The 14,428-nt window shown below is 37.7% G+C and overlaps 1 protein-coding gene across 1 annotated transcript; it reads left to right on the top strand.

Annotated features, from left to right (window-relative positions):
• The first annotated feature begins 245 nt into the window (after positions 1 to 245).
• On the top strand, positions 246 to 13,754 carry LOC138325628 (protein THEMIS-like). The gene is made up of 4 exons (XM_069271417.1): positions 246 to 3,404; positions 10,735 to 10,913; positions 11,422 to 11,535; positions 11,744 to 13,754. The coding sequence occupies exons 1-4, from the start codon at positions 1,564 to 1,566 to the stop codon at positions 11,791 to 11,793; spliced, it is 2,184 nt and encodes a 727-aa protein (XP_069127518.1). The 5' UTR covers positions 246 to 1,563; the 3' UTR covers positions 11,794 to 13,754.
• The last annotated feature ends 674 nt before the right edge of the window (positions 13,755 to 14,428 follow it).

Here is a 14,428-nt window from a genome sequence, read left to right as displayed (position 1 = left end):
GGCTTTGAGGCAAATTATTAGTAGATTACTAAATGTGTAACTTCTCAATATACATCAGACCGCGTGGCCACGTTATACCTCACCGCTGTTACACAGTAGCGTTCGAGCTACAATTCATCAGGCAGTGAGATTTCACGATTTCTCAAGTGGAAATAGACAAGATTTGTGTGAAAATGACTGAAGAAAGTTATATCATAACTGAAAAATACGTTTGTTTTTGAGATATAATATAAGAGGTTTCGGAGTGGATATACCTGTGAATCGCTATAATGATATGATAATGTAGTTGGTAATTGTAGCGGAGGTATAGATACAGCAGCTGAAATAACAGACCCCTCTTGGGTATGCTGTGTATGCAGACAATCGCGAAACCCCAAGGACTATAGATCCCAACAATGCTACACACTCCGACAACCACAATCTCATAATAGAAAGATCTGTTCTAGGGAGAGAAGTCGTTAGTATTGGCCAGTGATAAGTGGTAAATGTACCTACTGAAAGGAGAAACCAACAATATTGGTTTATTTGCACGGACTTTAGGTGTGAGTGGATTCTAATGACCGCAAGGCCAATGACCATTAGGCCAGTAATAGTTGACCCATGGATCTTTAACACATCGTTGAAACAAAAGAAACTTGTAAGTAAAACGTGAGTAGACGGTAGCATAGAATTATGTGTGTAGTGTTTTAACACACCGTAAAATTGTCAGATAATATTTACGGTCAGTATTTAACTGTGGACACATGGACAGCGGATGCACCTTTTTGGGATCAATCCGATAGCAAATGCACTATCGGTAGTACCGCTTAGGTCTGGTTTTGTCCAAATAATCAGACCGTTTGGGATACAAACAAATTGCGAGACAACGACTAGCACCATTGGCCAATTTCCAAGAACCATTAACTTAAACAAAACCAGACAACTCGTGTTCTATTTCAACTCTCGAGAAATATTTACTGTTTCTGTCGTAACGTGTGTCGGGAGCTTTAAATTGTGTATTGTGGAAAACCCAGGTATGCTATATTTACTACAGGAGTCGTCCGAGCATGACAGACATAGTTATACCCCCGGGTCCTATAGGTGTACATATGTACAGTAGTCGTCCATTGATAAATATCTACAGACTTGTTTTGGTGGAGTTGTAAGGAACATTGGGAAACTTTCACTATACAGTTAATTACAACATAACATTACGTTCTCAGACGGACTTTCTGAGTATGGATGTGCCATGTGTTCGTGAAAAATAAAGCTGTGCTTCAACGATTGTGTGTGCTAATTGGCGGGGCGGAATTCAGTGGGATAATTTGTGGAAAGCTGTTTATGAGGTATGTGGCTAATGATGGACGATATACACCTATACACAGGTAAAGCCTCAGCCTTAAACACTGTCATATAACTGGTGTTTTATACTGGTGTAAACAAATATGGCGACTAAATTGATCGATATCCATTTGCAATCTGCGGTGTACCCGACTGACGACACATACATTTTAAACATTCCACGTGAGTGAAGTAAATGTCAACATAGGCCAGTTCCGTTATAGATAAAACTGCGATGTAAAGATGGCGGCCTCCGCTAATAAATCAACGGAGGCCAGGCAAATTTTCTCTCTAAAGGATATCACAGAATGTTATAAACTCCCAAAGTTTGTGAGGGTTGTAGGAGGGAAAGACCTTAATAGTGTACACAGAAGGACCGGTATAAAGAAAGGTGATTTTATCTATCTGCACACACTTGCCGTGGACAATGTTAACTTGTCATTTTTTGACACCGATACTGGGTCAAGACGGGTCGCAAGAGTCCCAGCCAAAACGGCCATCAAATTCAAAATTGTTTCGGGTCAGCTGCCCTCCGGGGACACACCAAAGATATTCCCGACAGTCGGAGATTTGCTGGACGTCTTCCCTATGAAATTCCAGGCCAATAAGGGCTACGATGACCCATATTTGCCAGCAATTTTTCGAAAGGATGAAACGTTCAGATTCCATAGGAAAATTCGTAGCCCAATGGACGAACAAATATTCATGGAATGTGAGGATGAGAAAGGAACTTTAATCCAGCTTCCGAAATCTTGTCACGGAGACTTTTCAGTTCTGGAAGACGACAGGAGTTATACATTACAGGAAGTCATATCATTTGGAGTAGTGTCTAGAAAACTTAAATTGTCAAGCGAAAACATGAATTTCGCTGCCGTTGAAGAATCTCAGAAAAATGACGATGATGAGCCTACGTACGGTAATATTACAAACAAAGAATTAACTTTGTCTAGAATTACCGGGTTGCCATTAACGCATAAAGGTATCATCACCATGCAAAAACCGGAAGTGTTCTTTGTAGCGTCGCCTAGAGACGACTTGGATGTGCGATGGAAACTCGACCTTAACCTTGACCTTGAGGTTGTGTCGAGTACGGAGGCTGAGTATGAAAAGCCAATGGCAAAGGAGTATTCTCTCCGTGATTTTGTTACCGAGTTTGAGTCTGAATTCCCGATCACTGCTGTGATTACAAACTACAAATCCATCCCTGGTACGTTCCGGAGACATTTTTCACAGGAGTTAGAAGTGTTAGTGCACCGTGTGGAACATGACCCAAAGTTGTTAGGTATCACAGAAAAAGACTACTACAGTATATCGAACAATGTGAAGGGACGTTTCAGGAAAGCTTTAAGACGTTTTAGATCCATCCTTGACCTTGTTGAACTTAATGAACCAATCAATGTCAAGGTTATGGAAGATATAGCTTCAGACGTTCCCGCGCCGTTTTCACTAAGATCCGGCGATGTTCTAGTGTTCAAATCATTAACAGTGCTTAAATACAAAATCAAATTCAGTAAGAAATCATATGTTGATATTCCAGTGGTTGGATGTTACAAAATTCTAGAGGATGGATCAAAGAAGGCTTTGTATCTTCCCGACGACCTTGACCTAAGGCTGATCGAAGTCCCGCCTCCTGGGAAAGAGAAAGGGTTCCGTGCCGACGCTGTATTTTCAGGACGGGTTTCACTTCCGGTAGACGTCGACTTTCTGCCGTTTGATGACACGAGATCCCCGCTACATAATGACCGCGAAATCACCCTGGAGTATTTAGTGTCCGATCCATATGTTGTCGTATCGACGATACCTTCCCGACGCCAGCGTCGGACGTCTGGACTGGATGCTAAAGTCGAAGTCTGTATGAAAGTGCCTATACGTCATGACGTGACTTTAAAATTATCAGAGAAACTACAGTTTCCTACAAGTTATTTCAGGTTTCCACCAAAAGAGGTATGGACTCAAGTCGATGTAGAGGAGCTCCAAAAGGACGTTTATGATAATTTGGTAAAATACAGCGACCAGGCATACGAGGATTACCAGCCTCCTGAGGTTCCGAAAGCTAGTGCTTCTGTAGGCTGTCTCGTAGAAAGGTAATTATATTATACATGTAATGAAGTTGGATTTTTTTTTGTAAATCAAAGAGAGATTTCCTTTATACGTTTCACCATTTCTTTTATTCGTGTAACCTAGCAACACATTTCATATATATGTAACCTAGCAACACATTTTATATAATAACCTAGCAACATATTTCATATATATGTAACCTAGCAACACATTTCATATATATGTAATCTAGCAACACATTTCATATATATGTAACCTAGTAACACCATTTCTTTTACACGTGTAACCTAGCAACTACGTTTCCTTTATACGTTTAACCTAGCAACATTATTTCCTTTGTACGTGTAACCTAGCAACACCATTTCCTTTATACGTGTAACCTAGCAACTACGTTTCCTTTATACGTTTAACCTAGCAACACCATTTCCTTTATACGTGTAACCTAGCAACTACGTTTCCTTTATACGTTTAACCTAGCAACACCATTTCCTTTACACGTGTAACCTAGCAACTACGTTTCCTTTATACGTTTAACCTAGCAACACCATTTCCTTTATACGTGTAACCTAGCAACACTTTCTTTTATACATGCAACCTAGCAACATAATATTTTATATGTGTTGCCTATATGTAACATAGCACACATTTCCTATGATTAACCTAGCAACACTATTTCTTTTATACCTAGCAACATATATCTTACATTGTATGTACATGCAAACTAGCAACACATTTCCTTTATACGTGTAACCTGGCAACACCATTTCTTTTATGCGTGTAACATAGTACTAGTTGTAGTCTTGCAACATCATTTTGGTTATACTTGTGGCCTGGCAACACTATCTCTTTTATACGTGTGGCCTAGCAACATCATTTTGGTTATATGTGTGGCCTGGCAACACTATCTCTCTTATACGTGTTGCATAGCAACTTCATCTCTCTTATACATGTGGCCTAGCAATATCATCTCTGTTATATTGTGGCCTACCAACTTCATTTTGATTATACATGTGGCCTAGCAACATCATGGAATTCATACGTTAGGCCTACCAACAATATCTCACTTATACGTATGGCCTAATAAAATCATTTTGGTTATACGTGTGGCTTAGCAACATTATCTCTCTAATACGTGTGGCCTACCAACATCATTGATGTTATACGTGTGGCCTAGCAATATCATCTCTGTTATACATGTGGCCTACCAACATCATTTTGATTATACGTGTGGCCTAGCAACATCATTGATGTTATTTTGTGGCCTACCAACATCATTTTGATTATACGTGTGGCCTAGTAACATCGTTGATGTTATTGTTATACGTGTGGCCTAGCAACATTATCTCTCTTATACGTGTGGCCTAGCAACATCATTTTGGTTATACATGTGGCCTACCAACATCATTTTGGTTATACGTGTGGCCTACATACATCTTTTTATACGTCATTTTGGTTATACCTTATACGTTGGCCTAGCAATATCATCTCTGTTATACATGTGGCCTACCAACATTATTTTGGTTATACGTGTGGCCTAGCAATATCATCTCTGTTATACATGTGGCCTACCAACATCATTTTGGTTATACGTGTGGCCTAGCAATATCATCTCTGTTATACATGTGGCCTAGCAACATCATTTTGGTTAAACGTGTGGTGTGGCCTAGCAACATCATTTTGGTTATACGTGTGGCCTACCAACATCATTTTGGTTATACGTGTGGCCTAGCAACATCATTTTGGTTATACATGTGGCCTAGCAATATCATTTTGGTTATACGTGTGGCCTACCAACTTCATTTTGGTTATACGCGTGGCCTAGCAACATCATTTTGGTTAAACGTGTGGTGTGGCCTAGCAACATCATTTTGGTTGTACGTGTGGCCTAGCAACATCATTATGGTTATACGTGTAGCCTAGCAACATCATTTTGGTTATACATGTGGCCTAGGAATATCATCTCTGTTATACATGTGGCCTACCAACATCATTTTGGTTATACCTGTGGCCTACCAACATCATTTTGGTTATACCTGTGGCCTAGCAACATCATTTTGATTAAACGTGTGGTGTGGCCTAGCAACATCATTTTGGTTATACGTGCGGCCTACCAACATCATTTTGGTTATACGTGTGGCCTAGCAACATCATTTTGGTTATACGTGTGGCCTAGCAAATATCATCTCTGTTATACATGTGGCCTACCAACATTATTTTGGTTATACGTGTGGCCTAGCAATATCATCTCTGTTATACATGTGGCCTACCAACATCATTTTGATTATACGTGTGGCCTAGCAACATCATTGATGTTATTTTGTGGCCTACCAACATCATTTTGATTATACGTGTGGCCTAGTAACATCGTTGATGTTATTGTTATACGTGTGGCCTAACAACATTATCTCTCTTATACGTGTGGCCTAGCAACATCATTTTGGTTATACGTGTGGCCTAGCAATATCATCTCTGTTATACATGTGGCCTACCAACATTATTTTGGTTATACGTGTGGCCTAGCAATATCATCTCTGTTATACATGTGGCCTACCAACATTATTTTGGTTATACGTGTGGCCTAGCAATATCATCTCTGTTATACATGTGGCCTACCAACATCATTTTGGTTATACGTGTGGCCTAGCAACATCATTATGGTTATACGTGTGGCCTAGCAACATCATTTTGGTTATACGTGTGGCCTAGCAATATCATCTCTGTTATACATGTGGCCTACCAACATCATTTTGGTTATACGTGTGGCCTACCAACATCATTTTGGTTATACATGTGGCCTAGCAAATCATTTTGGTTATACGTGTGGCCTAGCAACATCATTTTGGTTATACGGTGGCCTAGCAACATCATTTTGGTTAAACGTGTGGTTGCCTAGCAACATCATTTTGGTTGTACGTGTGGCCTAGCAACATCATTTTGGTTATACGTGTGGCCTAGCAACATCATTTTGGTTATACTGTGGCCTAGAAATCATCTCTGTTATACATGTGGCCTACCAACATTTTTTGGTTATACTGTGGCCTACCAACATCATTTTGGTTATACGTGTGGCCTAGCAACATCATTTTGATTAAACGTGTGGTGTGGCCTAGCAACATCATTTTGGTTATACGTGTGGCCTACCAACATCATTTTGGTTATACGTGTGGCCTAGCAATATCATCATTTGGTTATACATGTGGCCTAGCAACATCATTTTGGTTATACGTGTGGCCTAGCAATATCATCTCTGTTATACATGTGGCCTACCAACATCATTTTGTTATACGTGTGGCCTAGCAACATCATTGTGTTATACGTGGCCTACCAACATCATTTTGGTTATACGTGTGGCCTAGCAACATCTCATTTTGGTTATACGTGTGGCCTAAACAACATTATCTTTTATACGTGTGGCCTAGCAACATCATTTTGGTTATACGTGTGGCCTAGCAATATCATTTCTGTTATACATGTGGCCTACCAACATCATTTTGGTTATACGTGTGGCCTAGCAATATCATCTCTGTTATACATGTGGCCTACCAACATCATTTTGGTTATACGTGTGGCCTAGCAATATCATCTCTGTTATACATGTGGCCTAGCAATATCATTTTGGTTATACGTGTGGCCTACCAACTTCATTTTGGTTATAGTGTGGCCTAGCAACATTATTTTGGTTAAACGTGTGGTGTGGCCTAGCAACATCATTTTGGTTATACGTGTGGCCTAGCAACATCATTTGGTTATACGTGTGGCCTAGCAAATCATTTGTTATACTGTGGCCTAGCAACATATCATTTTGGTTATACGTGTGGCCTACCAACATCATTTTGGTTATACGTGTGGCCTAGCAACATCATTTTGGTTATACGTGGTGTGCCTAGCAACATCATTTTGGTTATACGTGTGGCCTAGCAACATCATTTTGGTTATACGTGTGGCCTAGCAATATCATCTCTGTTATACATGTGGCCTAGCAACATCATTTTGGTTATACGTGTGGCCTAGCAAATCATTTTGTATACATGTGGCCTAGCAACATCATTTTGGTTATACGTGTGGCCTAGCAACATCATTTTGGTTATACGTGTGGCCTAGCAATATCATTTCTGTTTATACTGTGGCCTACCAACATCATTTTGGTTATACGTGTGGCCTAGCAACATCATTTTGGTTATACGTGTGGCCTAGCAACATCATTTTGGTTATACGTGTGGCCTACCAACATCATTTTGGTTATACGTGTGGCCTAGCAACATCATTTTGGTTATACGTGTGGCCTAGCAACATCATTTTGGTTATACATGTGGCCTAGCAACATCATTTTGGTTATACGTGTGGCCTAGCAACATCATTTTGGTTATATACGTGTGGCCTAGCAAACATCATTTTGTTATACTGTGGCCTACCAACATCATTTTGGTTATACGTGTGGCCTAGCAACATCATTTTGGTTATACGTGTGTGTGCCTACACATCATTTTGGTTATACTGTGGCCTAGCAACATCATTTTGGTTATACGTGTGGCCTAGCAACATCATTTTGGTTATACGTGTGGCCTAGCAACATCATTTTGGTTATACGTGTGGCCTAGCAACATCATTTTGGTTATACGTGTGGCCTACCAACATCATTTTGGTTATACGTGTGGCCTAGCAACATCATTTTGGTTAAACGTGTGGTGTGGCCTAGCAACATCATTTTGGTTATACGTGTGGCCTACCAACATCATTTTGGTTATACGTAGGCCTATTTTGGTTATATCCTATCATTTGTTAAACGTGTGGTGTGGCCTAGCAACATCATTTTGGTTATACGTGTGGCCTACCAACATCATTTTGGTTATACGTGTGGCCTAGCAACATCATTTTGGTTATACGTGTGGCCTAGCAATATCATCTCTGTTATACATGTGGCCTACCAACATCATTTTGGTTATACGTGTGGCCTACCAACATCATTTTGGTTATACGGGTGGCCTAGCAACATCATTTTGGTTAAACGTGTGGTGTGGCCTAGCAACATCATTTTGGTTATACGTGTGGCCTAGCAACATCATTTTGGTTATACGTGTGGCCTAGCAATATCATTTTGGTTATACATGTGGCCTAGCAACATCATCTTGGTTATACATGTGGCCTACCAACATCATTTTGGTTATACGTGTGGCCTACCAACATCATTTTGGTTATACGGGTGGTGTGGCCTAGCAACATCATTTTGGTTATACGTGTGGCCTAGCAACATCATTTTGGTTATACGTGTGGCCTAGCAACATCATTTTGGTTAAAGGGTCAAAGGTGAGATTTATCAAACACGAAATTTGGAAACACATAATCAATATGGGTTGTATTAACTATGCTTCGGAACGTAATGAGATGTTGATTTCTTTATTTTGTGACATGATACATTTCTAAATAGGCAGTATCATACATGATGGAATGTAAGATTTTGTCAGGATGTGACGGATAAGATCAAAATACCAGTGACGTTACATGTACTAAGTTATGTGGATTACAGGAAATACTGGGTGAAGGATTAGTCAATGATATAGTCCAAATTATTCGTTTGTGCTGAGGTAATAATTTGATATGTATTACCTGGAAATGGAAGTACTAATTTGTATAGTTTATGATGAACTATTCCAAAAGTTTCCATTATTCATTGAAAAGAATGGAACTGATGTCATTTCCATGGTGAAATATGATATCAAAATGGAGTAGACATGTTTCCTTACAACACGTACTGACACAATGTGTGATATGGGTAAGCGTACGTGTCTTACTGAATAGTATGTTATAGTTCATAGTTACAGCTTGATAAAAGAATGCGTGTCAGTTGTGACATATAATATATGTAGGAAGTTGTGTTGTTGGGTTATTTGTTATATATAGATGCTGAAAGGGCTTAGTCAAAATCGATGTGAATATTGATAATATCGAATGTAGTAATTTTCATTGATAGACTAGATATACAAAATGTACTCTGATTACCTATTTATCTCTTTGTCACACCTGGTCACGTGGAGGTTGAGATCTACTCGGTGTTTTTGTATGACAGATATGGTTAGAAAAACCGTGTTAATATCACCATGTAAATTTTGACATCACAACTTGGTTGTGAACTTCACTGCTCAAACGTCGAGTTCCCCAGGGTGGTGCTCTATAGCCATCGTTCTTCTGACAGTTACATGCACATAAAATATTCCTATTCAAGTTGGCAATTTTTAAAGATAAATCTACTTTTCCTGTTTAGGAAGTTTGATTTAATCAATATGGTGTCATATATCTCTGATTGCATTCAACTGTAACAGGGCGGTATTTAACACCATATTGACTTCTACAGCACAGACAATTTGGTGTAATCGAATTATAAAAACGTTGAATGAATCCATTCCTAACGATAAAGGGACGACTGGTTTGCCCGTTGTCAGTATGTGATTGGATTGAATATGTTGTTTGGTGTCTTTGACAGTTTACTTCCGTGAGATTGCACTATAAAATGTGAAGCGTTTTCTCTACTCCAAGGAGACACAGCATGAATATACCACAGTCTCCCAAAAACACAAATGCACTAAGCACAACCAGCGGAGGCCGTCCTTACTAATAAATACCTCAGCTGCTATTTAGTTATTATTATAAGACTGTTAAATCTTTTTAATATACCTCTACTTTATTTACTCTATATAAAAAATACTTTGTTAAATTTACTAGCTCCCTGCTTTTTCCAAAAACCTCTCTCAGCTGTGTGTTAGTCATCGAACTAGCACACCACTGGAAGCTAGCACACCCTTGCACTCGGGTATTTCCGTTTAACCAATCAGATTTGAGGTGTTAGTGGTATAAATGTTGAAATATCGAGAAATCATAGCGGAATCAAATTTTAACCTGCGGTTTGAATAGAAGCAAAACAAAACGGACATAGAATCACAGTTATCATCTCAGAATAATTTGTATGTTTGAAGATAAGATTACGTAGATCGATTACAATGTAAAATTATCTCAATCTCCAATAGCCATTGCCGTACGCGACGGGAATAGAGAGAACGTTACCGTATGAAAGAAATATATGTTTAGTCTTATCATAGCTTTTGTATGTATCGGTATATTAAAACAGTTAAAGTATGGATTTGAGTGATATATATATATCAAGTTTCCGGTTTCCCTCGAACTTGCCTATTTCCCTCGGCTCCGCCTCGTGAAATAGACAAGTCTCGTGAAACCAGAAACTTGCTATATCCCTCAACCCCATACTTTAACTGTATAATAATCATCCAAACAACCAGCTAATACCCGAGTGTTACATTTGTTTATAATGTCAATGTAAATGTTTTTTTATTGTTGTATTAGAGCACAAGAAGAGGAAAGGTACAAGTTCTGGAGAAAGAAGAACAAATCGTTGACCACCCTGCCACAGAGTTCCCGCCAGTCTAAGAAGTTAGAGGAAAAGACCGAGGTCCAGTATAAAAGCGAGTCGGACCTGAAGACTGCGGCAGTGGGCTACACACAAGACGATATCGTATATGCAGGTATAGTAAGGCTTTCGCTATATTGTGTCACCAGTTTTCATTTTCCAAATCGACGATTTTTCTAATCGTTACGGTTTGGCAACGTTGTATGCCGTAGTAATGACATATGTTAAGTATTGGGAATGCGAAACTCCGTGGCTGTCAAGAAGTTTTGAAAACCATATGTTGTGTTAATATTACAGTATTGTTGTGTCAGAAAATTTTCTTCTTTTGTTTCTTTCATTATGGTAAAAACAGTTGGTATCCTTAGCATCTTTTCTGCCTTTTTACACATGTTGATCATTTTATGATACCGTTCGAAACACTGTATCGAAATATACAAAAACATAGTGGAGGAAATGAGCTGGAGCAATGTATACCGAACAATCTCTTTTAAATTAATTGATAAATTTTTAAAATTTTGTTTTTTTCCAATTTCTATGCCTATTAAGTGTAGAAGGACAAATATTACTATCAAGTAAATACACTATTACTAGTAGTTTTACTAGGACTTTCCTCTATTTTTCAGATGATGAGTGTATATACGAGTCATACAACTTGCCATCCCAGAAACACAGTGCGTCTGTCCAAAAACACAACGAGCCTATCCGCAAACAAAGTGTACCTTCCCCGAAACCGCCAGGTAAGTTCATCTGTATCAGAAACGGGCCCAATAATTCTGTAATCTTTGCCTCCACGATGTCCCGACATTGGGAAGTCAATCTAAGAGATACAATGTGAATATGAATAGCTGTACACAATGTATAAGGAGGTTTAATACGATATTTCAATGGCATAGTTTTTCTTTGTAAGATAAGTATGCATGTTTATCCTTTGTTGCTTTGTTTCAGAGCGACCACCACGACCAAAGAGATACCGGAGAAAGACGTCACAATTCTGAAGAGACTGCCATCCGATCCGGTTACTACTGTGACAGATCTATGTCAGTAATGTCGACTCTAGTCAACATGCTTCTCATTCATCACTTCACCCTCGCTCATTAATGAATCACTGAGAGTTGTGCACAATCAACTCAGACATGACTGCGATACACAACAGTAGACAGACACGAAACATTATTTTGTTGAATTACCAATACATTCAGATACTAAGTATGCAATAATCCAATTGTGCAATTAAAAAAATATTAATACAACATGTTAAAACTATACAGTAAAAATATATTTATCATTTTCGAATTCGTCTAATTTATAGTACATGTAACATTATCCTCAAGTAGCATATCTCATTATATGTCTATGATGTATAATCATTTTATTATGCCTTCGATTTTAGTGAAGTTGTGTGTTTGGGAAATTTATGTTTCTAATGTACCGGTATGCAGACGATCCGGTCCGTTGATAATATCTTCACAAAATTGTTACATTTCACTTCGAAGTCCGTTTCTGAAAGCGAATCGAATGTGCGTTGCCTGCCATTACGTCACTGTGCGGTTGATATTGTCGTGTTGTTTTAAAATTCTGAATCATTTTCAAACACAAAGTGATTGAACACAATGTCAGAGGTCATGAAAATATTTAAAGACATCCAAAGGTGTGTAGCAAGGCTATCCCATTGGTCGGTCAATTTTAAGCTGTTTAAAAACAAACCGCTTTTACTGATCGAAGCATAATTCTTCTTAGAATACCAGTATCATGAATATATCGATGTTAATGATTTTATTTACATTTTCGAGCATAATCATTTGTTATTTTGAAAATATCATTTGCTGTATGTATTTATGATCATAGTTCAAAACAGACTTCTTTGACATTTCTCTTCACTAGCAGTCTGCCTGATGTATTTAAGCGAAGTCAGTCAGATGATTCAAGTGTGCAGGTGTGTAAATTATATATCAGTGAAAAGAATTTGACGGAATATCTTACAATTTTGTAGAAACCCTTTGGTTATCTTGAAATACCTTCCTCAGATATAGAAAAGGTTATGAGAAAAAGAAGTATTCGGACACATGACGTATATCTAGCTGCAAAATAATTTCAAAGTACCTACAAAGATTGTCCCAAGAATAGTATATTTGTCTTTCCAATAAACAATTTTATTACGGGATTTTTCACGAATCGATTTGTTTTGTTATTGCATGCCAGCATTATTCTTTTGTTTGATTTTAATGCTCAATGTATTTGTTTGAGCATTTTCCGACTGGGTATGAAATATTAGAACAGGATTCCTTTGGCAATTTCTTGCTTAGCGGTAATAGAAAATGGTTATTATATTGTACAATGTAGATCTATTTAAAAGAATCAATCAATCTAATTAAATTACATATCCTTTATTATTATCATGTTTGAACAGTGGTTATAAGGATCTGTATTTTTATTACTATGTTTGAACAGTGGTTATAAGGATTTGTTTTTAATCAGATTGAGATTCAATTATCATAAGAACACAAAATTTACTCCATACCATATATATATATATGGTATTTTTACTGATATGCATGTCAATACTAGTATTTATTTGTTAACACCAATGTCCATGCATTTACCTGAGCCATACTTTATCTATTGTATCAATTTTGTCCCAGAAATATTACCACAGGCGAGTTCCATTTCTTTACGAGAGAATACAAGTAAATAGGTCAGCTCCAATTGTTTCTGGGGTCGATGTTATCAAAGTGAATAATTTCACTAAAGCAAATATTTTCTTGTTGATAAACAAAGTGATTAACAATAATGTAATTAACTAGACTGACATAAATTGTCATTTCTGTTATAAACGACATACATTTTTACAGATATAGCATGTCTAGTAAATCAAAGTCTATTTTGTACTAAAACTTTCCTACTTGTATCGGTGCTGATGAGATCCAGTGTTCATGATTTTAATAAATTATATATTTCACACGAGTCTTTGTTTTTTTTCGCTTTGTTATTCCTACCATGTTCAAAAGAATAAAGCGTGCAGTCGCCATTTTCAAAACGTTTTTACTCTTTTTGCACCATAATAATATAGTTTATTTCAAAATAGCTGAAACGTACTTATCAAGTAATACAAACAAAATATTTCCCCCAATTTTATAACATACATATGTTTTTATGGTGTTCATTCATTGTTAATAAACGTAGAAATAAAGCTAGATAGATACATATTTATTTCGTATAGACACCTCTCCGTGGAGTCTAGATTGAAAGTTGTGAGTCTACCGCCAGAAATAGCAATCTAGTAGTTAATACGGTATATAGAAAGGCAGAATTGGTGTCAACATCAAACCTAGATTCTGTTGACAGGGTGAGGTGTACTTTTCTGCGGTTGAAATGTCTAATTTTGAATTTTGCAACAATCTTCAAATGGCATTATTGAGCAAAATTGTATTGAATTAGTCAACTGACAAAGTATACGTCACCATATCAAAGCTAAAACATTTACTGACAGTAACGGATTATGACGTGAAAGAAAACACAGTATCAATGACCTTGACCTTTGCATTGCACCCGATATGCAGTCCCAAATAAGTACTTTAGAGGATCAACGGTCCTAAAAAACTTAAGTTACCCATGGTAATTATTAGTAATAAT

This window comes from Argopecten irradians, chromosome 6 (genome assembly GCF_041381155.1).
Source record: "Argopecten irradians isolate NY chromosome 6, Ai_NY, whole genome shotgun sequence".
NCBI classification, from domain to species: domain Eukaryota; kingdom Metazoa; phylum Mollusca; class Bivalvia; order Pectinida; family Pectinidae; genus Argopecten; species Argopecten irradians.
Note: the sequence above shows the minus strand (reverse complement) of the source record. Positions and strands in the feature narration are given on the sequence as shown.

Coding starts and splice junctions, on each gene's coding strand:
- LOC138325628 (XM_069271417.1), top strand. CDS start 1,564: ATGGCGGCCTCCGCTAATAAATCAACGGAGGCCAGGCAAATTTTCTCT. Junction 10,914..11,421: donor AGACGATATCGTATATGCAG/GTATAGTAAGGC, acceptor TCTATTTTTCAG/ATGATGAGTGTATATACGAG. Junction 11,536..11,743: donor ACCTTCCCCGAAACCGCCAG/GTAAGTTCATCT, acceptor GCTTTGTTTCAG/AGCGACCACCACGACCAAAG.